Raw genomic sequence first — 22,261 nt, 5'->3', positions numbered from 1 at the left:
TGTTCACTTCTAACCATTTAAAATAATAATAATAATAATGCAACTTGTGGTATCCTTGGAGTGACGTGAGATAAGTAAATGAATCAGTGAAAAGTAAAAACAGACAGAGCAAGATGATGAGATGGAAACGTTATACAGTTAACGGTACAAAAACACTCAGGGTTTTTGGCATATTTTATATGGTGGGGAGACAAAATAAACGTTTTTGGATTCCGGGATCAGGCACTCAAAGAACTCAAATGGCCTTTTTCGTTTCTGTTGTTGGGACAGCCGAAATAAAATAAAAAATAAAAAAATCATATATGTACAACGATCCCACTCTCCAATACTAGTTTGAAATTATTAACAGGCATCCGCATGAAAATACTAAATTCGTCACTAAAAAGGCTAAATTCTGTTGTTATCTTAAATACTTTGTTCTTTTATCTCTATTAATACTGAAAAATTATTTTTGTTGTTGTTTTTTTTTTTTTTATTATGTTTGTACGCTCGCAAGTACACACAAAATGAACAAAATGAAAACATTTCCCTGTCTCGCTTTAACCTGAATTATTATGGCAAACATTGTTCTTTCGGAAAATGCAAACGAGCATCTATTCGGATATATCAATGTACAGTGCTCTCCATTTCATATGTCGCTTGTCTTCAACTATAACTATGCTAACCATCTCAATAACGAAATGTGAACGATTATCCCCCCCACCCCACCCCGAAACGCACACACCAAACCCCAGTAAAAAAAAAAACGCAAAGCATAATAAGAAATGTTTCTATGTAGAATACTTATTTCATATATTTGCAACAGCATTGTAATCTAGTCATAAATACATTAAGGCCAAGAAAAATAATACATTAAAAAACAGTGTGTAAAAAAAAATCTTGTGAGCACTTGTGTGTGTTGGCTTTAAAAAATACTTATGAATCGAGTGATTTCTTTTTTCTTTTTTTTTCCAAAATTTGCCCATTCTTTTTTGGGTAAGACATTACCAGAAGAAAATGCACATCGGTCGGACATCACCGTCTGTGGTGATCTCGTGTTTGTGTGGGTTCGGGGGTCAGTTGTTCCCTTGCGGCTGAAGCACGCTTTTGTGCAGTACTGCGGAGGGGCCGGTAGTGGGCGCTGTGGTGCTGGCGCTGCTGTCCGCGGCTTTGATCCACGGCAGCGAGAGCAGCGATGCTCCGGTGGTGGTGGTGGCCGTCATAGTCACTTGAATCATCTGGTCGCGCTGGATGAGTCGAATCAGAGTCTTGAGACGCTCCAGGGACGCCTGAGTCTCCTGCTGCTGACCCAGGAGACGCTCCTTCTGCTCAATGCATTTCTGTTGGGCACAAAATCCAAATCATTCACTTAGATTTAGCTGAAAACAGCTGACACAGCAACACCGGTTCAACCAATGGCGTGTGTTTTAGGGCAGGACTATCTGTTTGATGGAAGATTCTGGAAAACTTGTGTTTGTCATTCTCTTTGGTGATGCTAGTGGTACAGAAATTGCTAACTTTTAATCTGAGGTGAATAATAAGTTAATGCTATTCTATGGTCATCTTTTTTGAGTTGCTTCAGGTATGCATCAACCCTGTTACCATATTTTGCCCTAATAAAAGTAAAAAATATATTCCAAAAATAAATAAAACCACCATAATGATGACCTCGTCCTTTTGGGGAAAGAACTCCTCAAAAAGAAAAAAAGAGTTGCGCTGTGTCCAAATATGCCAACTTCCATAAGCCTACTAGACCCAGATACCATACATATCCGGGCCTCATCTGGCACAGTTCTGGCAGTGGCCATATGGGCCGTATCTGGCCCACACACATCATCAAGCCAGTTTTAGTGTGAGTTGTGGCTTGCTGTGTGTGGCCCATGTGACCTTTGCCGCTACCAGAACTGAGCCATAGATGAGGCCCGGATCTGTATGCTATTGCCAGCCACACTCATCGCCGTCACTCCATGCAGTATGTGGGACAGAAGAATGTGGGAGATGTGGGCCACAACTGGGCCAGGTGTCATTTGCTATCTGGGTATAGCAGGTGAAAAATAGTATGTGACAAGTGTAGTATGTCCGAATTCATAGTATTCATAAGCAGTAGGCGAAAAGAACCCGGATGACCTACTACTACTTCTGGCGAGATTCTGAAGTGTGCGTACGATGGACACTTTACTATCCCATGAGGCCGCGGGAGAGGATTCGTGATTGGCGGTGAAGCAACGTAACTGACGCCGTAGGTCACATGATAATGACAACATGGCGGATGTAGTACGTCTGAATTTCAAATCAAATGTAGTACCTATTACGCAGTACACGATTTCAGATGCTTCGTCTCTTCTTTTTTTTTTATTCAACCCTCTTACCATAATGATGCAACTGATCTTCGATCAATTTATTTTTCTAAGAAGCACACTGTAGTTTTTTCAAGACTATTAATGTCAACCCTGTTACATTTCTAAAGGCATATCTAAATCATATTTAAATCACATAGATAAAAGGTATTATAATGTATTATTTCTTACCTGATAGAATGTTTATAATCTTGCAAGCTTTGCAAGATTATCTTGCAAATCTTGTACTTTTTTACAAAAAGAAATGTTGTTTTGAAAAAGACCAAGTTACGTAGCACATTTAGGGTGACAGCAACATGAACACAAACATTTACGCTAAACAAAACTAGGAGAGCATGCTAATTTAAAAAAGCTAAACCAGTACAATTCAATATTTATCTGTGAAGTTTAGTACAAGTGCTGGGTATTGACACAGATTTCATGATTTGAATCAGTTTTGATTCACAAAAGCACTCAATTAGATGCGATATGGATCGTTGTTTTATTGACCAGACGTCTTTCGCAGTCGAAACACAATTGGGATCGTTAAAGTGAAGATCGATTAAAACTGTGTTCTCTACATGGGCAACCAAGCCCCATTTAGCTCAGTTACTTACAGAGAAAGAACTGCAGAGTCTCTGGTCCTCTTCGCTCAGATGTTCACACTCAAGTTTCAGCTCAGTGTTTCTCCTCATTAGCTTCCTGCGCTCCTCCTCTCTCACTGCACAAACACACACATCAACATCATCATCATCATCATCACTGAGAAGAGCTGGTGATTTATATGTGTTTGACAGCTCACCTGTTTTATGTGTAACATACGACTGGATGAAGTTCTGTGGCCAAGACAAGTTCTCTTTGTTCAAAACCTTCAAAAGAAAACAGAACAGAGAATATGAGCAGATTGTTATTATTATTAGGTAAAAAATCAAGCGTAGCGTCAGTTCTGGCAGGTCACGTTAGTCAAGCTCGCGTCTACCTATAGGAATACAACGCCTATCACTGTATACATATATAAGCTCCTTCTGTATTATCAGGAGCGAATTACCCTCCTTCATCCCCAGCTCCACCTCTCGTCCGGTCAGGATTTGGCATTCTGATTCCCCTTGAATCAAAATAAATTCTCGAATTATGTTGTACTTAAAAATCTTGAATTAATGAGATCTGCATACATTCATGTTGGTTCTGTCCTGTTTACTCTAAGGAGGGTTATTGCTTCTCTCCCTTCTCTTATCCATGCTAGGAGTTCTCGCCCAGAACAGAACCATACCGCCAATCCAAACTATATTCTAATTGTCAATCGTATTTGACGATAGTGGACCTGACAGAACAACCTTCTAGTAAAATCTACGCATCTACGCTAATTTTAGTGTCTTTGTTTATCCCGAGGTTTTCCCGCAGCCTGCCGGATCCAGGCCGTATCCAGATCTGACGAAGGACCTTCACCTGGACCCAATGACAACGCAGTGCTGACGTGCCAACTAGCCTATGGAGGATCCCTTTACCACTCTACAGGTAAAGCATTGTGGAAAATCCGCGTATCTTCCCCGTAGTGATCAAATAAACTACAATTCTGTATCAAATTTATAGGCAGGACAAGTGAGTTTAGGCTTGGTTTGTAGAGAATTACAAACATGCGCACATATATTCAAACGCACATAACTATAGAATTAATTCTTGATGCGCACGTGAGCGCCATCAGCGTTTCTCACAGGTTCAGTTTAAAGTCTGTGTAGAGAGAACAGTGTCGTCTTAGCGGCCCCTAATTTAATAACAAATTATCCTTTCGACGGAAGTGAATCAACCAAAACTAACTTTAGCTGGAAAATAACATTATTCAAGAAGCGCTATGAAGCCAAAACAATCTGTTACCTTAAATTATACGGTTATCTGTAAAGCAGCTTTGAAACAATCTACATTGTTAAAAGCGCTATATAAATGAAGATGACTTGACTTGACTAAAAATATCTAAATATCCTTAAAACAAAAGCAATTTACTTTGATAGCTACATAAGAGTAAAACTCAAAGAGGTTGTACTCAACACAACACTGAACTGACTTCAGCTGAACAACAGCCGAAATGCATTATTTTCCTGTTATCGCTCTAAAGCTGCATTAAAACAATCTGTATTGTATAAAGCGCTATATAAATAAAGGTGACTTGACTTGATCAATAGATATCCCTGTGCTGTTGGGATCTTTAAAATGTGTTTGAAGAAAAGAGAAGCATACTTTCTTCTGGCACTTGGGACACATCCAGATGCCCCGGGTGGCAGTTTTGAGAGGTGGGTTGAGGCAGTCGGGGTGGTAGGCGCGGGTACAGGTGTGGCACGGCTGAAGTTCTCCTTCCTGTTTACACACTGCACAGTGATCATCATGCTGCAGCTCCTCCTGCGTCACACACATTCACAGAAACACATCACACAACAAGTTGTCAGCAATTCAATGCCAATCAATTTAATTAAAATGTCCATTTTATTTTAAACAAGTAACTATTAACCTTTTCACATGCAAAACATGTTAAACTATGTGTCTGACGTGAATAAAACACGTTGTCAAATTATGTTTACACATTTTTTATTATTTTTACAGCTTTAATAAACATGCTTTTTTTACAAACAATTATTTTAAATTGGTACTTATGTGTATTTCAATGTCTGAAACTAAATAAAAATTATTTTTGACTAGCCTTGTAAAGTATTTAAATAAAACTTAATAAAGTACGTAAATAAAGACTTTATTGGATTGACTTTATAGTATTAAATGGTATGCAATGGTCATTTTACTTAATTACTTGTATTGTTTTGGGGGGGATTTGCACTTTATCCAGGGAACTGAATATTGCAATTAAAGCATAAAGAACCCAAACAGTAAATTTGTTTGTGTGTTTTCCACAAAAAAAGTCATACATGTATGGATGAATGCAGTAAGGCTGAGTTTACACTGGCACAAAAAAAAAAAAAAAAAAATTTTTACTCACACACAGATGTTGCACACATGTAAACACAAAAATCTGCACCCTATCCGATTCAAAAACATATTCAAAACCCGAGGGTCACATGTAAAGTGGTAGTGAAGTGATCACCAACAGAATAATTTTGGGCAGGGATTAATGTAAACACAGATATCAGATACCAGATACTGTCTAAAGTGAATGTAAACGGTCAAAACGAAAAATCAGATATGATAAAAGATAAGATCTACTTAAGACTTGCAGTGTAAACGCAGCCCAAGTGATGAAAGAATTCACGTTTTCCTAATATATTTTGGTCATTTTTGTATACATTTAAACCATGTCAAAAACATAAAAAACGATATATTTTCTTTCCACATGAGATTCACACACACAGAGTGATGTTAGAGTATAGACGTACCTTCCAGCAAAGCTCCTCAGAGTCTAGCATGTGAAAGCAGACAGCAGGTTAGTAGCGTCACACTGACAAGACTGTGTTATTAGGGTTATTGCAGTGTAACAGCGGTGCTGGCACGTGTTTAGCAAGTTAAAGCAGTGAGTGTTTGGTTTAACAACCGGTTAAACAACTAATTAAAACATGAGTGCGCATTTAATTCATTCCGTTCAAACGTGTTTCAGTTTTCCATGCATTATTTTTCAGCTCATTTTTGACAGAAGCAGAAATCAATTTTACCTCTCGCCGACAGAAACATGCCACTGTTCAGGTAATTGGATGCGAGTCGTTTGCGCTGAAAAACAAGATACAAGATGTTTACAAATGAACAGTCCTAAAATTATTTAAAGAAATTATGACTGGCAGACAGACCTCTGGTTCAAACAGTCCACTGTATGCAGGGTTAGCTGTGCTTCGCCTTTTCCTTTCCTGCCGTTTACTCTGGATCTCTGCATGAAATTAAAACACCATCTATGATGAATCTTTACACCCCAACATCGTTTTTGTTTGTTTCTGTGTTTCATTGTTTCATTCAGAGTTTAGCAGAATTTTGAATAATTGGCTTGTTTCAAATATGATTTTGAAGGTAATTTGAAGGTAATTCGCAACATCACAAATGATGGAACTGGAATTTGAACTGGCATGTACTTCAAACCAATTCAACACAGTCATGCAGCAGATGAACATACACTACTAATATTGACTGATCGTGGGGTTTTTGCAACCAAAGTCTATTGATGATTTATTGATATCCATTTTACACATAACTCACCCTCCAAGTGTTCTGTAGTGACCAGGCCTAGCCCGACCATGAAGGCAATTTTCTGTAGGACAGAAGGTTAATTAAGTTAATACATTAAACAGTATTCAACGCTCCATGTTAACTTTAGTCTTGCACTTCTGGACTAATTTCACTTGATAACATGGCCGAACACTGGCATCAGACTGTCTGATTCATACTGCACCCAAAACTAGGGCTGCCCTAGCCTGGCTCCGCCCTCCTTCGTACTTCCGCTCAATTTTAATTTTCCTTCAGTACTACGTCTGGGATTGTGGTATATTCTTGGGTTTTCTCCGGTCAAAATTTTACCGGTCCAACCAGCGAACAGAGGGAGTGGCTGAGAACGATGACGTTGAGGTTGTGCGCTAGTTTGAGCCGTCATATGTCACGACCAAACGTTAGCGATTGGTTATGGCAGATCCAGAGTGGCTCTGGGCAGATCCAATAGTTTTAAACTTCAACAGAGTACCCGCCTTCAAGGAAGTTAACGCTTGTCAATGGAGAGAGGCCAGACTCTCTGTACAAATGAAATGTACGAGAGTCTGGTAGAACCAGGCTAGGGCTGCCCCCCCTAATAGTCGACTAAACGTTAGTCAGCGAGAAGAGACTACGTTTTAATTAGTCGATTAGTCCCCAAAATAAAATAAAAACTCCACAGGAATTGGAAAAGTCACATATTGACAGATCCATGTGGTAATATGTCAAATATACCGGGATACCCTGGGTTCTCTTGAGGATAAAAATAGCGATGGGGAGTCAGGTGTAGCCTAATTGTCCATATTGTTGTAGTGTTTCATTTTGCTGCTATATATTTTATTTATTAGCTTTTTAGAGTTTTCAATCGATGTTGAGGCTATAGAACGACTGACAGTCGACCAGGAAAATCTTTAGTCAGGGGCAGCTCTACTCAAAACTGACATTTTCTAGATCTGGCAAAGGACAATTTGGACAGCCTGGACTCGGATTCGAACAACCTGGTCTCCACTAGTCATAGAAAAAATGGTTTTGGACTCGGATTTCACACAGACTTTAGTTGAGGTCTGAACTTGAGTACTATAATACTTATTTAATTGGTTATTTTCCATGCCAATCAGGTCAATCCCTTCTCGTCAAGAATTACCTGTTATGTGGACCAGACTTTGTGCTAACAGTCAAGACAAGTTGTGTGTGTACCTCTGGATCCTCCAGCTTTTTGGCTGGGGTCGAGGGGTCAGGGCTTGGCTCCTTCACAGGACTGTCCGTTTGTGAAGCTGGAGAACTCTTGCAGTAGTTGGGAATCTGTGGCTGAATGATTATAACCTGGGTACACACATTAAAACTCTTAAACAAATCAACTGAACAGTATTCTCAGCATCTCAATTTATAATTTGCCACAGAGTGACACTAACAGCATCATGGAAGTTCAAAGCGGAGCATTATTAGGCAAGTAGGTGATGAGGGATCTTCAGACCTTGCTGTCTGGGCTGAAGATCAACGGTTGCACTTTGATGGCCTCAGTTATTCCTGACACCCCATGGGCGGCCGGCGATGCCGCAGAGATGATGGCATATGCCACCCCTGGGCTGGCGGAGGCTGTGGACGCACTCGGCACACACAAGGGCGATGAGGAACTCTGTTCCTGCCCGCTGGACAGTCGCTCGTGACTGAAGGTGCTGTTGGCAGTTGGCAAAGATGCGCCTTGGCTTTTTGGGCTGACCACAGATATGCTCTGCGGCACGACCAGCGTTTGACTGGGCTGCTGCTCTCGGCATGGGCTGTGGGGAAGGCTGTCTGGAATGAGGGTCTTTGGCCTAACCTAAAGAAACACAGAGCACAAAGTTCAGTCCCCTGAGCACTAGCAGACACCAGCAGCAGATGGTTCTTGGCTTTGGCTTAAAATATTTTCATCTCTTAAATAAATTGTTCAATCAATCTTTCAATTCTAGTTTCTGTCAAATTTTGTGTAATGTTCGCTCAGTTTCAAGGTGGTTCAGATGAAACCAGGGGTGCCAGACTTAGTTCTTGGAGTGCCACAGTCTTGCAGAGTTTAGGGTAAAGGTTCTTGGACACTGAGTCTGACTTTCTTTTATGCGTTTTTTCGTATTCGTCATTCGGTGGCTCTGAATTGTCAAAACACCTCTCAAAATGCTTGCTACAGATGACAGACAAAAGTTTAGAGGCAGTGTGTTAACGTGATTGACACAACGTGAGGTCGTATTTAGGCTGTTTACACGGAAACGATCTGAAGAGAAAACGCAAAAGTGGCGTTGCGTTATCACTTTTTATTCTGCGTTTAGACGAGAGTTATGGGGGGGAAAATCTGCGTGCATATGGTGACGCAAAAGTGTGTGAAATTCGATGTAGTGTGCACTCCAGGCGGCTAGGTGGCAATGTGAAGCACTGAAAGTGAAAGAGCCGCTGACACTGTTTTTCGTGTTTAATACGGTAAAGCTGCTGCTTTAACCCTCGGTGCTCTTCGCGTGTCGCTCAAAAATTACATTATTATTTTTTTTGTCAATGAAATTTATGCTATATTTTAGTTTGATAATGTTTTGTTATTTTCCTGTACTGGCGCATGCCTGTGACGTAAATGCGTACGCGACGCCTTCACTGTCTAGCAGACTTTTGCGTTTTTACTGTTTTTACCCTTTAGGCGGGAACGCGATGGTGGAGCGTTTTTAAGATTTCCACTCTGGAGGGTGGTTTCAATTTTTTGCATTTTTAAGCCCCAAAAACGCCGTCGCCGTGTAAAGGAAAGGCACATCCGATAAAATATTTTTACGTTTTCACCCGCGAGCGTTCTCGTGTAAACAGGGCCTTATGTTTTAACGTGCGAAAATTTCGGACAAGAATTTCGGACTACAGTAATACATACTGTTAATTAATATCACTCAGTACTTAAATGTATAATTCCACTGTAACAAGGACACCTTAAAATAAAGTGCAACTCGAGTTCAGGTCCAACCCTGCTACTAATAATCCTGAAGGACTTGACTAGCTGGATATGGCACATTTAATTAGGGATGAAGCTAAATTCTGAGAGACTGTGTGGAGTTTGTCATTCCTACTCTAAATGAAAACTTCATCTCATATGTTCATCACAGCAAAGTTTACTTATAACCAACTTTTACTTTGGCGTAATTACAATACATTTGTAGCGACACAAGTATCCATTGAGAGGCTAAGTATTTGGTATTAAATCCATGACGTGTTTTCGTGCAAACTTATTCTGTCTTCATTTAAACAGTGTTGAACAGGATGAGCATGTGGAATGAGGAAGGTATGGTACAAGGCAGAAAACAAGCAAATATAGGACTAAATTAACAAACTACTCATAACTCTACGAAACTCTCAAGTAAATACCGTACACACTTATGCCCATGTGACGTGGACTAACAAGTGGAAGTGACAAAATTTCTAAATAAAAGACAAATCTTTCCAGCACCAACATTACACTCAAAACTGTAATGATCACAACACAATGACATCAATAATAATAATTAATTCTTTACATTTATATAGCGCTTTTTCTGAGACCTCAAAGCGCTTTACATAGAAGGGGGGAATCTCAATACAATAGTTACAATACAATACAATCCATATACATCACATAATGTTTACATTCATTCATACATGTTGCATCTTATTTTCACAAATAAATGTGTCCGTGAATGTGTATGTGTGTGTGCAAATATCCAATTCTGCAATGTGTGAGCAATCCATCTCTATACAAAGCTGATACAAACAAATATGGAGTATTGACTAGTGGCAGATGTAAACGGCCAGTCAGTATGACCTCTAGTAGCCGTCACTAGCAGGGGAAAAGATGGGACAGAGTACAGGGGAACAGTAACAATCCCCCTAGCAATCTTTACAGAAGGACAATGATTTTTAATTCATTTTTGTATTAACTTTTAGTTTAATTAAATTTATTATTAATTCACTTATATAAATTAGTTACTAAAAATGCATCTCCATTCATATAATGAATAAAGTTTATGTGAATTATTGAGTGAACTGTTTGTCTTTTGCACTAGGGCAGTGTTTCTCAACTGGTGAGTCGCAGAGTGTGCAGTCAAAGAAACAACAACAAACATAATTCTGTGGGGGTTTTTATGCGAGACTTTTATTTTGAAAGACGAGAGTAAAAGCTGTTGACACTTCTGTCAAGACGCATTTTAAGTAAAGAGTGCCTGAGAAAAACACGTTGTCCTGATTTAGAATCTGCGGTCAGATGAGATGTTGTCAGGCTATACGTTAGAGTCATTATTCCAACGTTATTTTCGTATAACTTGTTACAAATAAGTCTCTCACCTGAGAAAAACAAACTGTCCTGTCAGCCATTGTAGGCCACTGTGCTTGTACCGCACACTCTTCAGTTACACGCGCAAATGCGGCGGGGCCTTGTTACAAATTGAAATAAAAGTGACCGGTACTTTCAGCTGCTCCTGTTAGGCGTCGCTACAGCGGATTATCTGTAGGCTATATTTCCTTAGAATGTTTTAAACGTGTCCAATATAAATATTATTAATAATTAATAATAAGGCATTTTGTGGCATGTAATGTAGAAAGGTTGATTTAGTGTTGTGCAGTACCTGAGGTAGCATGCTGGGCGAGTGTCCTGCCAGTCGCTGCAGAGAGCTGATGTGAGGCACCTTTATCGGGAACGCCGTGAGGGCTCCCAACATCTGGCAGAGAGACAGCAAACATGTAATGAGACAGGCAAAACAATAATTTCAAACATTAGGGGGACAGAATGATGAGAAAAGATGTGTAATGGTGTGGTTACATCATCTATTGCTCATGCTAACCGGACAAATAGTACAGAAGAGCCAGATACACTTTCATCCTGTCCTTTTCAGTCAATAAACTCAAAAGCTGCTCTGCGGTAGGACTAATTTCTTGGCAAATTTTGAGTCGGTCATGACATGAGGTGGTGATTCAGGTGATGACTTTCGGTTTAGTGAGGTAGTTTGTTAACTCAATTATTGGTCAGAACAAATCACTGAATCAGTGGATGATTCATCCAAACTGTTATTTCTGACTCATTCATGATCACACTGGTGTCATTTGAAAAATCAAATCTGCATATTAAAAAACATTCAACCGTACAATTTCTTTATTTTTTTATATTACAAACATTCAACTAATCACAGAAGTTTCAGAAAAGTTTATAGTTCGGGTCTAAACACCGATACGGATCTACAGTAGTGGTCAGAATGGAGTAAATCACCTTATAAAGATTGTATTAGGTAACTTGTATTAGAAATCCCTGTCATGTGACCTACAAAGTCAGTTATTCACTGCCATTCATAAATCCTCTCCAGTGGTCTCATGGGATAGTTAAGTTACCATTTCAAGGCTGGAAATTGCGACCATTTTGGTCCTCAAAATTTATTTGGAAGCATTTGTGGAAGTGCAAATAATTGTTGTGGTGCAACCTTTTTTCTAGAGATGCACCGGTTGACCAGCCATAAATCAGAAATGGCCGGTTTGAGCTCGAAACACCGGATCAGCAACCAGACAGTTTTTTTGTTTAATTTTGGCTTATCTCAATTCCAGACTTGATTGTCCCGAAATGCCATTTGTGTGAAAATATTACGAAGTCTGTTAACAGGAGGTAAACAATGGCCTAGTTTGGATTGTGATTAAAGCGCAGTGGTTGTGGTCCAATTTGGTCCAAATAAACAACAACAAAAAATTCTTAAACAATGGAAGTAGTAGTAGGTCATCCGGGTACTTTTTGCCTACTGCTTTATGAATACTGTGAATGCAGACATACTACTCTTTTCTAAAAGATAATCGCGACTTTTTTCTTGCAATTGTGATTTTATATATCACAATTCTAACTTCTTTCTCAGAATTGTGATATATAAAGTCCAATTCTGAGGGGAGGAAATAGCTTTTCCTCATAATTGCAAGTTTATATCTCACATTTCTGACTTTATAACTCGCAATTGCGACTTTATATCACATAACTATTTATATTTATATCACTTGCAAATGTGAGAAAAAAAGTCAGAATTGAGAGATAAAAAGTCACTTTTTTGAGCCACTCAAATGTATTATAAATGATTACAACAACAAAAATAAATAAAATTCACTCTTCAGACATGTTTGCATATTTTTTGTGACTCCAAAAGTGACAAGGAACTTAAATGTGAATAACCGATTTAACAGAAATGATCCAAAATGGTTATTTAGTGAATTTGACATCACTGGCTTTGAATTTCACTATTTTTTAACATTTTCACAAAATTTCAAGTTTAAACAGCAGAGCTGAAAAAACGCTGACAGATGGATAAAGAGTCATGAGAGGTTTGAGCTCAGTAATGTCGACGGTCAACCAGAACCAACACTGTCCTGAAAGTGAGACATTAGAAAATGGTCTTCTTAAAAAAAAAAAAAAAATTGTATAAATGTTTTTTGGAATAAAAGCAGTAATACATTGAGGTTGTGCTGTAGCCTTAAATAAGGCATCGTGTGAATGTTTAACTGAGTTTTCGACTCCCTTGACCCCTCAGCAATGAATAATAGTATCATAAATACAAGAAGCTGGATTTGTGCAGCAATTCCTCACGATATGTCCTGCTGTCACAGGGGGGTTATATAACCAGAAGAATACAAGACAAGAGTTTGAGCTCTACTGCTTTAAATCCCTCTCAGTCACTCATCTCTGTCTATTGTGCGCTAGCGAACCAACACGAGGAGGTGGGGCGGCCTGCGGCCTGTTCCCATGACAACGGTCCGAAAGAAATGTCTTGCTCCGTCAGGGCTGTGATTTTAGTAATTGCTGAATCCCAGCAGAGAGAGAGAGAGAGAGAGAGAGAGAAGGCTGTAACCTTGAGTTGCGGCATTCAGCTTGTATTTTGTGAAAGTACTGAATTAAACAGCAGGCCTGCAGTGAATTACCCATCAGCCCCTGCAGCAAGATAGAAATGTCAGGTGAACGCTAACAATTCTGTTTTTGCCCGGATGGTCACGGATCAGAAGCTATAAAGCTGATTCTGGCCTGGAGCCTCAATACGCTGTGTAACTGTAAGACTGAAGCACCTATTTTTAGCTGTTTATCAGAATTGTCTATTTTTGTGATCCTCAAAAGAAAATGGTCAAATTATGAGAGCGTTTCATTTCATAACACGGTCGTAGATCTTATAATTATTTAAAATGTACACAAATCTGACACAATGTCTATAGTATGTGACACTCTGTGAGGGCGGAGATGAAAACAAATGATTCATAATTTACCTTTTTTTACTTGTTTTCCAGTAAAATATCTAAACATCCTTAAAGCAAGATGAATTTGCTTGTGAATAACACTACTTAAGATATTAAGTCATGCTAACTTATTTTATCTTAATACTAAAACAAAGTGAATCAGTTCAACATATCAGTGAATTAGCTGAGTCTTAGTATGCATGTTTTCTTAGTAAAAACTTTATGTAGCCAAATGTTGTTTATTGTTATATTGCCACATATAAATATTCTGCCTTGTGTTCAACATTTTACTGTATTTTTATATGATGGTTCCTCTAAAAAACTTTTTTTTTTTCAAAGCAAATTGAAATATCAAGATATATCCTGAATATTATTAAAATGTAAAATGCTGCTAAAATATTTACAGGTAACAGTTCTTTTGGCAGAATACTAGTTAAACGTTAAAAGTGTTTGATTCAAAAGGAAGAAATTTCGTCAAGGAATGGCACAATTACAGTCAGAGAGAGCAGTGAGTGTAAATCTGAGAGAAACCAGATATTGTTCATTAAATTGGGTGACCAGATACCATGTCACATTAAAAAATAACATATATTAAAGTATTTTATTCAACAATAACATGAAGTTTGCTGACCACTAACGGTAATTCTCCTTATCTTATGCATCCTGCAAATGTTTAACTTGTTGAATGTTTAAACCAGGGCTATAGTTAAATAAGAGTGAAACTACACTAGCCAAATAAAATATGCATACATTTGCACAATTAAGCTAAACTCGTCTTTTCCCTGTCACTAGTACCAGCAAACCCCACATGGAGGCGCTGTGAGCAGTTAAAATACCAGTTCATAAAGTTTCTATCTTCAGCAGGTGAAGATCTTAATTGTTACACCCCTGGACACGAGAGGAAATGACACACAGATGAGTGTTTACAGATAGAAATATATACAGTGAATATATACATGATATACAGACGTTTATCTCAATACATACACTGCTAAAATGCAAGCATATACATTATATTTGTTTTTCCACACAGCACAGATTCAGCTCTTTGCTGAAAAGGACAACTGACTTCAGCCACAGAGACAGAAAAACAAACTTAAAAAGCTAGCATGACTAGCATCTATTATTTTACAGAATTGAAAGCTCATGCCGCACCAGGAAAAACGTTATGTGACCCGTTAGCTGAACCAGCATGCTAATAATCTTTTTTGAAATGAAATGAAGCAGTCAAATTGCGTAATCAGAACACCCCACTGCTCTTCTCTCTCCGCACATGTAGACGCTGTGCAATTCAATTAACACTTGGCATTTGCCGTGTCATTGGTGTGTGGGAGTTATTAGTGATGCCTTTTGGACTGGCGTGCGCGACTGTGGCTGTGTTTGTAGCACAGCACCCCAATTCTGACTTATCAACGGGGCATGAACATCAGAACGGAGCCCGACTTCTTTATTTAGCTGGTTTGAAGTGCCTCTGTAAGGCCTTACACCAGTGGAACACAAACCTGGTCCTAGGGAAGTATTCGGTTTCAGATGCAGCAATGTTGTCCGACAGTGGTACCCCCAACACTGCACATTTCTGATGTCTTTCTTATCTAAGTCTTGGAGTCTTTCCTAATGAGCTGATGAGTTGAATCAGGCGTGTTTGATTCGAGAGACATCTGAACTGTGCAGTACTGGGGTCCTCCTGGGGTTGGGAACCACTGTCTTACACCATTGCTGCATCCAAAATCGAATACTTCCCTACTATATAGCATGTGAAAAACAGTACGCCAACAGACTAGCATGTCTGAATACATAATATTTGAAAAATGGTAGGCGGAAAAGTCCCCGGATGTCCCATGAGGCCACGGGAAAGGATATGTGAATGACGGTGAAGCAACAACTAACGCCGTTGGTCACATGACATGGTGGATGTACTGTAGTACGTTCAAGTTTTATTCATACTACACACATTTATACTATATAGAACATACTTCTTTAACTGTCATGAAGTTTCAAACCAAATGTAGAATCTACTATTATACAGCAAGCGAGTTAAGATGAATCGCATGTCTACACTGGGAGCAAACTGGAAGTGTCTGCAGATCATGTCAAAACTAGTAACAATATACCGTGTCACAATACATCGCAATACAAAAATTAAACAATATGTATCGTGGATAGTGACCATATGTATTGTGTATAGTTCACCCAAAAGAGTTTCAGTGTCAGTACTACATTAAACTATTATATATGATGTTGAATATAATATATAATTATGTAATGGGGGAATATTTGTGGGTCCTGGTAATGCCAAATGTCTTACGTTACCAGTAAAAAGTGGCATACATTATTTAAAATATATCTAGTCAGTGACAGAGTGCAAACATGTTCGTCTAAAATAATTATATATTTCCAGCTTCAGAATCATGAATATTTTGATTCTGGTGTCACCATTGTCCTGTACACTGGGTTTCCAGCATCAAGTCCAAGCCTATTCAATGTAAAACCAAATTTAGCATTTTAAATCAACAGTGAATTTTTGTTAACCTTTTACCATACGTCTTGTATCGCAATAATATCGTATCGTGAGTTCAGTATCTTGATATTTATCGAATCGTGACATGAGGGCATTGTTACACCCCTGGTCAAAACATTTACTAACAGTGGTGAATGGAGAAGGCGGCAGGGTTTTGGGACGCGTTTGGAATTTGAACTTTTAATTTGACAACATCTTGGTGCTCATGTGTGACAAGTCAAAGATGGCCAGGGGTGGTGATGGCGCAATGGATAAGACACATGCCTTTGGTGTGAGAGACCCGGGTTCGAATCCACTGTGAGACACCAATGTGTCCCTGAGCGAGACACTTAACCCCTAGTTGCTCCAGAGGCGTGCGACCTCTGATATATAGCAATTGTAAGTCGCTTTGGATAAAAGCGTCAGCTAAATGAATAAATGTAAATGTAAATCTAACGCATGTTTGTATAGAAAAAACAACTGAAAAGCAACCCAGTGAAATACAACAATGCTTTTTGTACTATTAATAACTTGTTTAATATTCCTTGTGCCAGTTTTTGGGGCATAAGATTGAAAACATATTTTGGGGCATTAAGTACAACAACTGTTTCAAATCATAAAAGGCCTCATTAAGAGTCTTAAAGAAACCTTTAGTAGTTTGACATAATATTTAAAATTAGCATAATTTAGCAGTTTTGTTCTGACTTCCAAATCAAAGCCAAGCAGATGCATGCATGCAAAAAAATATATATATATATGCCCATGGCCTCACGGGCATATCTGGCCCTCAAGGGCCACTGACCTTCTGAGTTCAGCTCCAACCTTACGGGGCTTTCGCACCAGAAGAACGTTTTAATAGTTAATAATTTGTTCAATTCGTTAAATTTATATAGGACTTTTCTTGGTACTCAAAGAACTTTACATAATGGTAATGTATAGTAAATACACTACATTTACCAACTGTCCACACGAAGACGCGTTTAACTGTATACGTACAAAATTTGTATCGTATTGTTGTTTCGTCCACACGGATCCGGCGTTTTGTGAGCCTAAAACCGCTATTTTTTTTAAATCGGGTCTTAGAGTGGATAAATCTGAAAACGACAACCTTGTGTTTTCGTGTGGACGGCCAATCCGTACATTTTGTGAAACAATGATGTCATCACACCATGTGTCAGCATTAGTCACACACCGCTACGTCACACGTAACAGAAACAACAATGGCGGACTATATGCTTGTGTTCGTACTGCAGAAGCTACTGAGCCTATTAGCTTTACTAAAGCAAAATCTTCTGCTCCTACGCTACTACGATGAGCAACAGGTGATTATGGACAAGCGTGTTGGGTTCGTATACAGCGCGCAAGGTTATGCGCATGCTCCAAGTCTTCTTCTCCGTGTTTAGTGTAGCTCTATGGCAGAATTACAGCGCCACATACTGGTCTGGCATGTATACCACATCGGTTTCAGTGGTTTTGCTCCTAAATTAGCTCCTACTTCAGAGTAAGGTACAATAGGAACTAGCAGTGACGTGAGTGTACGTTGATTGGCTGATAATAATCGTAATAACAAACGAAGCACACCATTTTTAAAAAGCTGTGTAAACTGTGTGTTTACTCAACGAACATGGAAAACTGCAATAAGACAAACATACAGAAAGCTAATGTTAACAGCCATTACTTGTCACCTTTGTCTGCGGCGTTTAGTTTTTTTCTCATCCACAATTATACGTAGCACTGAAAGCTGTTGTAGGAGATTTAGTCACTTAGCTCTACTTTTTACTCTTTCAATCGCGTAACTTGTACGTCTACAATCCATGACTCATGACTGTGGCAAAAGGTCAATTAGATCATTTTGACTTTATGACGAAGCAAGGTTAGTTCAGGTTGTGAAATGTCATGTGGTTTGACTCAACAAAAGCTTAGTGATATGCTTACAATTCTTTTTAAAACCACATAAATACAAAGAAAACATTCTTAGGAAGTAGAAACAAAAACAGGGCATCCGTCAACTCAAGGTGTGTCGAAGCGATGCGATGTACTGGCCGTTTTTTAGTGTAGGCCGTCGCTTATTATAACGGGTGTGATGCAGTTGTTTTCACCTTGATTTTTATAGCGCTTTTTACAAGACAGAATGTTTCAAAAGCAGCTTTACAGTGATGGGGGGGGGGGGCAGTTCTCCTCTTTCATCATAGACACTTAGGGCTAGATTTCATTGGTAGGGTCATATGCATATGCTCTGCTGTATCTAAGCACTTACTCTGACAGACTTCAAAAGCCTCTAATATACATGCACACAAATGAACAAAGACATTTTTTTGTTTTGCCATTTTCTAGTCACAAAATTGTTTGTTTCAACAACGGTAATTAAATCTATTCAACTGATTTCTGGAAACCAACATGAAGAACTTAAAATAAGACTCTTTTGTTATGCATTGACATCACTGGGAAACCGCACGGAGATGCTTTTGAGTGTCGCTTAGCAAAAGTAAAGACATCTAAGAACGGTCAGAGGGAGGACTTAAATAAACCCACTGAAAAACAGCCTTTCTGAAAGATATGCAGCTGGTCAGCATTTTTATGGACTCTGCGAATAATGAACCCAATCTCTGAGCTCAATCTGTTGCCGAATATTCCTCTTTTGTGTTTGCTGGTGTTGAAATGTGTGTTGTCTCCTAGACTGGAGGAACCTTTTACAGTTTTCATCTCATTTGGACAAATGAAAATACATGCATTATTTGATGTCTATTTTAATAATACACATGGATATTATTCTTACATTGTTTTACAAATGAATATGACAATCAGATACCCTAAATCCCTAATAATTCATTTAAAATCTTTAGCCTGCAGTACTTTTTTTTACTGTCAAAATCATGTTTTATCTCAAAAAACTATATATAATTAAAAAGTTATAACATTCAAGTTGATACATGATGGTTTGAAATGTTATAGTTTCTTAAACTGTTTACATCTTGTTTCATCAAACTACACATCATTTGATAGATCTAAATTTCAAGCACAGATATTTTACATTGTTTTGCAATTAATTTTGCAGTATACAATATGCTTTTACCATTAAATACTTGTTATTTCCGACAAGCTATATTATTCTGAGCTTTCTAACATTTAAAATCAATATTTGTTCAAAGCGCTCAAGCGATGATTTTTTGTTTACATTCCCAGCATGTTACCATCCAATTCTACACACTGTATATAATTTGAATGTTATAACAAACAAGCACTGGTATTTAAAGTTACAATAAAAAAATCGATTTTCTTTATTAAATAGATAATAATTTAAAATGTACTTGTAATTTTACTTGTACTTATTTCACAATGAAAAAGTGAATATGTTCCAAAAAAATCTCAACAATTATGATCAAAAAGTGATTTTTAATTAATGTCAGGAGTGGACATGAAAACACGCAACAGTCCTGACCTTTGCTGTCCACTGGCGATGCACAAGTCCAATCATGCAAACTTTGATATAGTTTTGGCTAAATTCTTGTAATACAACCCTACAAACTACAATTATCCTTGCCAGTTCAGTGTAGCTTGTGAAGTTGCTTCATATGGTGCATGTGTGCTGAAATGAAGCTTTTAATATGTGCATCCACACCGGACCACAATCCACTTATTATCCAGTTCCAAATGACTGGCCAGGTGGTCTGAGATCTCTCCCCCCCCCTCCCGCATTCATCAACGAAACAAAAAGCCAGTGATTGGTTCTCCTTCTCTAGTGCGATGGGTGTTTTAGGGGTTTGAATCAGTGGGCAGCTGGGAGAGCTGAAAACAGCTTCACTCTACCAAACAATACAGCCATAAAAGGCAGTAAAACAATCCCAGCGTCCCAGTCTGAAGGAGGGGGAAGGGAGAGAAGGGGGAGGACAAGTGAAAGAAGCGGTGGAGGGGGTGACTACTCATGCGAATGAAGAGTCTTTTCTGTTGGGAAGGTCTTTGCTATTATTTATGAAGACCTGCATTGGGACACTCTCCAAACCAGTAGACAGTATTTTTCATTTGATCTAAACAACAAACTAGGGACTATACAATATGTTGGAATAGCATACCTGTTCAGCTTGAACAATGAAAATACTGTTTTGATAGCAGAAGTTTGTGGACAGTTTATTTTCAGTGATTTGTTGGATGAGCGATGGTACAAATCAACACAGGTACAATAGCGGTGTGGCCAGCAAAAGTGCAGTCGCAATCCTGTTGTACCTTGTGTGCCGAGTGTTGTACAATTTCTGAGCCAATAACACACTGAATGTTTTTTTATGTTCGTGGACAAACATATTTTCAATGTTTTGTTGGCCTCAAAAGGCAAGACAGTACTGTGACCTAGAGAAGATCAATATACCATACAGTCCTACAATTGTTACTAAACATTGGGTTTTTTTGTTTGCAGAAGTTTGTGGAGAGATTATTTTTGTATTTTTGTTAAGGTTTGGTGGCTGAATAGAGTGGTGGAGGTACTGTATGTCACTTTGAAGGCCAGCCGGCTGTTTGCATCACTGGTTCCCTCAACAAAAACCCAATAGGATTTCCCCATAGGCTTTTGGATTATCGCTAAAAACAAGCTCTGTGATCAACACAAGTTTATGATACTTGCACATTTTGTCCATCAAGATAATTGTCGCAGGTGAACACAACTTTTATGAATTTTGAAGCCTAAATGCACTTGTTGGAAGTAAAAAGCTAAAGACATGCAATAGGTCCCACAAATTCAATGTCACCACCACTAATCTTCCGACAACTCTTTCAGTTTTTATCTAAAAACACTTACCAAGAACGTTTGAGTTAGACTAGACTATAAGAGCAGAATTATAAGCAAAACGAGGCTGTAAAGCGACTGAGTTTACTTGTTCGGCGAGATTTAATCTCCTCTACAGCCTCTGTAGTCCCATTTAAACACTTGTTAGCAACCGTCTTTTTAAAGACACGCAACAGCTTCAAAAAAACACGAGTGGTGTGTGTGGTGTAATACTGATGTACTTTTTGATGTTTACTTCTGTTTAGTTTTGACTTTGATCAAATGTAAAATAATATTATACGTCATCAATAGCGGTTCTCTTCCACGATTGCGTTCATATCAGCAGCGAACCGTACTGTAGTTCACATGAACCGTACCCCAGACCACCCGTTTTAAGCTGACTCGAGTACGGAAGACAGCGTTCACATCATCCAAATGAACCGAACTCTGACATCATACGAACCCGGGTGCGCACCAAAAGTGCTAGTGTGAAAGCGCCCTTTGTGTAGTAGGAGTGTAACGGTTCTTAGTAAAAAATCCAACTGCGCCGTTCTCCACACACGCTTCGGGACGCACTTGCACCGAGGTTGATCTCAAATCTGATGCCGCATCTATAATATGGTTTGTTGAAAATAAATAACCGTGTACAACAGTCAGATCCTCTAATGTATGTTTCCGTCGATGGATGCACATGCAGGTAGAGACCTGCGCGGGACACAATTTTCAGTCCCGCTCCCGCCCGCTCCCGCAGTGTTCAGTCCCGCTCCCGCCCACTCCCGCAAAGATTTGTCATTTTTAGTCCCGCTCCCGCCCGCATCTGTGATATTATGTCCCGCTCCCGCCCGCAAATTCCCGCAAGATGGCCGGCAGGATGGATGTTCACTTTCTGTCTCACGAAAGGTCTTGGAAAAAAATGCGTGCGCACAATTCCTTACCAATACTTGGTAACATATTAATTGCTAAGCCATAGGTTCAACCATACATTAGCTACAAAACAAGAAATAGGCCTCCGTAACAATAAAGATAAACATAAATCGGCCCAAATTCCAATAGGCTTAATTCACGTGTAACACAAAAACAGCCTAAATTAAATTAAATTAAATAAATAAAAAAATAACAGCCTTAGGTATGGCCTACACATAGGAGCATTTGTAAAACGGATCATTCTTATCTAGCCTAGACTATAGACTATATCACAGACCAGTTAAACATTTAAAATGTGATCACAAAACACGAAACGGTCCCATATTACGAATAGCATAATATTCACAATAGGCTAACAGTAACCAAAAACAAAAAATATAAAATCAA

The 22,261-nt window shown here is 38.8% G+C and overlaps 1 protein-coding gene across 2 annotated transcripts in view; it reads right to left on the bottom strand.

Annotated features, from left to right (window-relative positions):
- Nucleotides 1–479: 479 nt before the first annotated feature.
- The window catches only part of phf21b (PHD finger protein 21B), a 57,456-nt gene continuing 35,674 nt past the window's right edge, over nt 480–22,261 (bottom strand). Inside the window, exons 3-13 of one of the 2 annotated variants that reach the window (XM_079622213.1) lie at nt 11,078–11,170; nt 7,954–8,298; nt 7,677–7,802; nt 6,495–6,546; nt 6,095–6,171; nt 5,963–6,017; nt 5,690–5,712; nt 4,548–4,706; nt 3,118–3,184; nt 2,933–3,036; nt 480–1,319 (exon numbers count right to left, since the gene is read on the bottom strand). In XM_079622213.1, the coding sequence (XP_079478339.1) occupies nt 1,056–1,319; nt 2,933–3,036; nt 3,118–3,184; nt 4,548–4,706; nt 5,690–5,712; nt 5,963–6,017; nt 6,095–6,171; nt 6,495–6,546; nt 7,677–7,802; nt 7,954–8,298; nt 11,078–11,170 (1,365 nt within the window). In that variant the 3' untranslated portion in view covers nt 480–1,055. Of the gene's footprint in view, nt 1,320–2,507; nt 3,037–3,117; nt 3,185–4,547; nt 4,707–5,689; nt 5,713–5,962; nt 6,018–6,094; nt 6,172–6,494; nt 6,547–7,676; nt 7,803–7,953; nt 8,299–11,077; nt 11,171–22,261 lie in introns of both variants that reach the window. The other variant, XR_013798755.1, reaches the window with a different exon arrangement.

The sequence above is a fragment of the Phoxinus phoxinus genome (genome assembly GCF_949152265.1).
Source record: "Phoxinus phoxinus genome assembly, chromosome: 9".
Lineage (NCBI taxonomy): Eukaryota > Metazoa > Chordata > Actinopteri > Cypriniformes > Leuciscidae > Phoxinus > Phoxinus phoxinus.
This window is presented reverse-complemented; position numbering and strand designations above follow the sequence as displayed.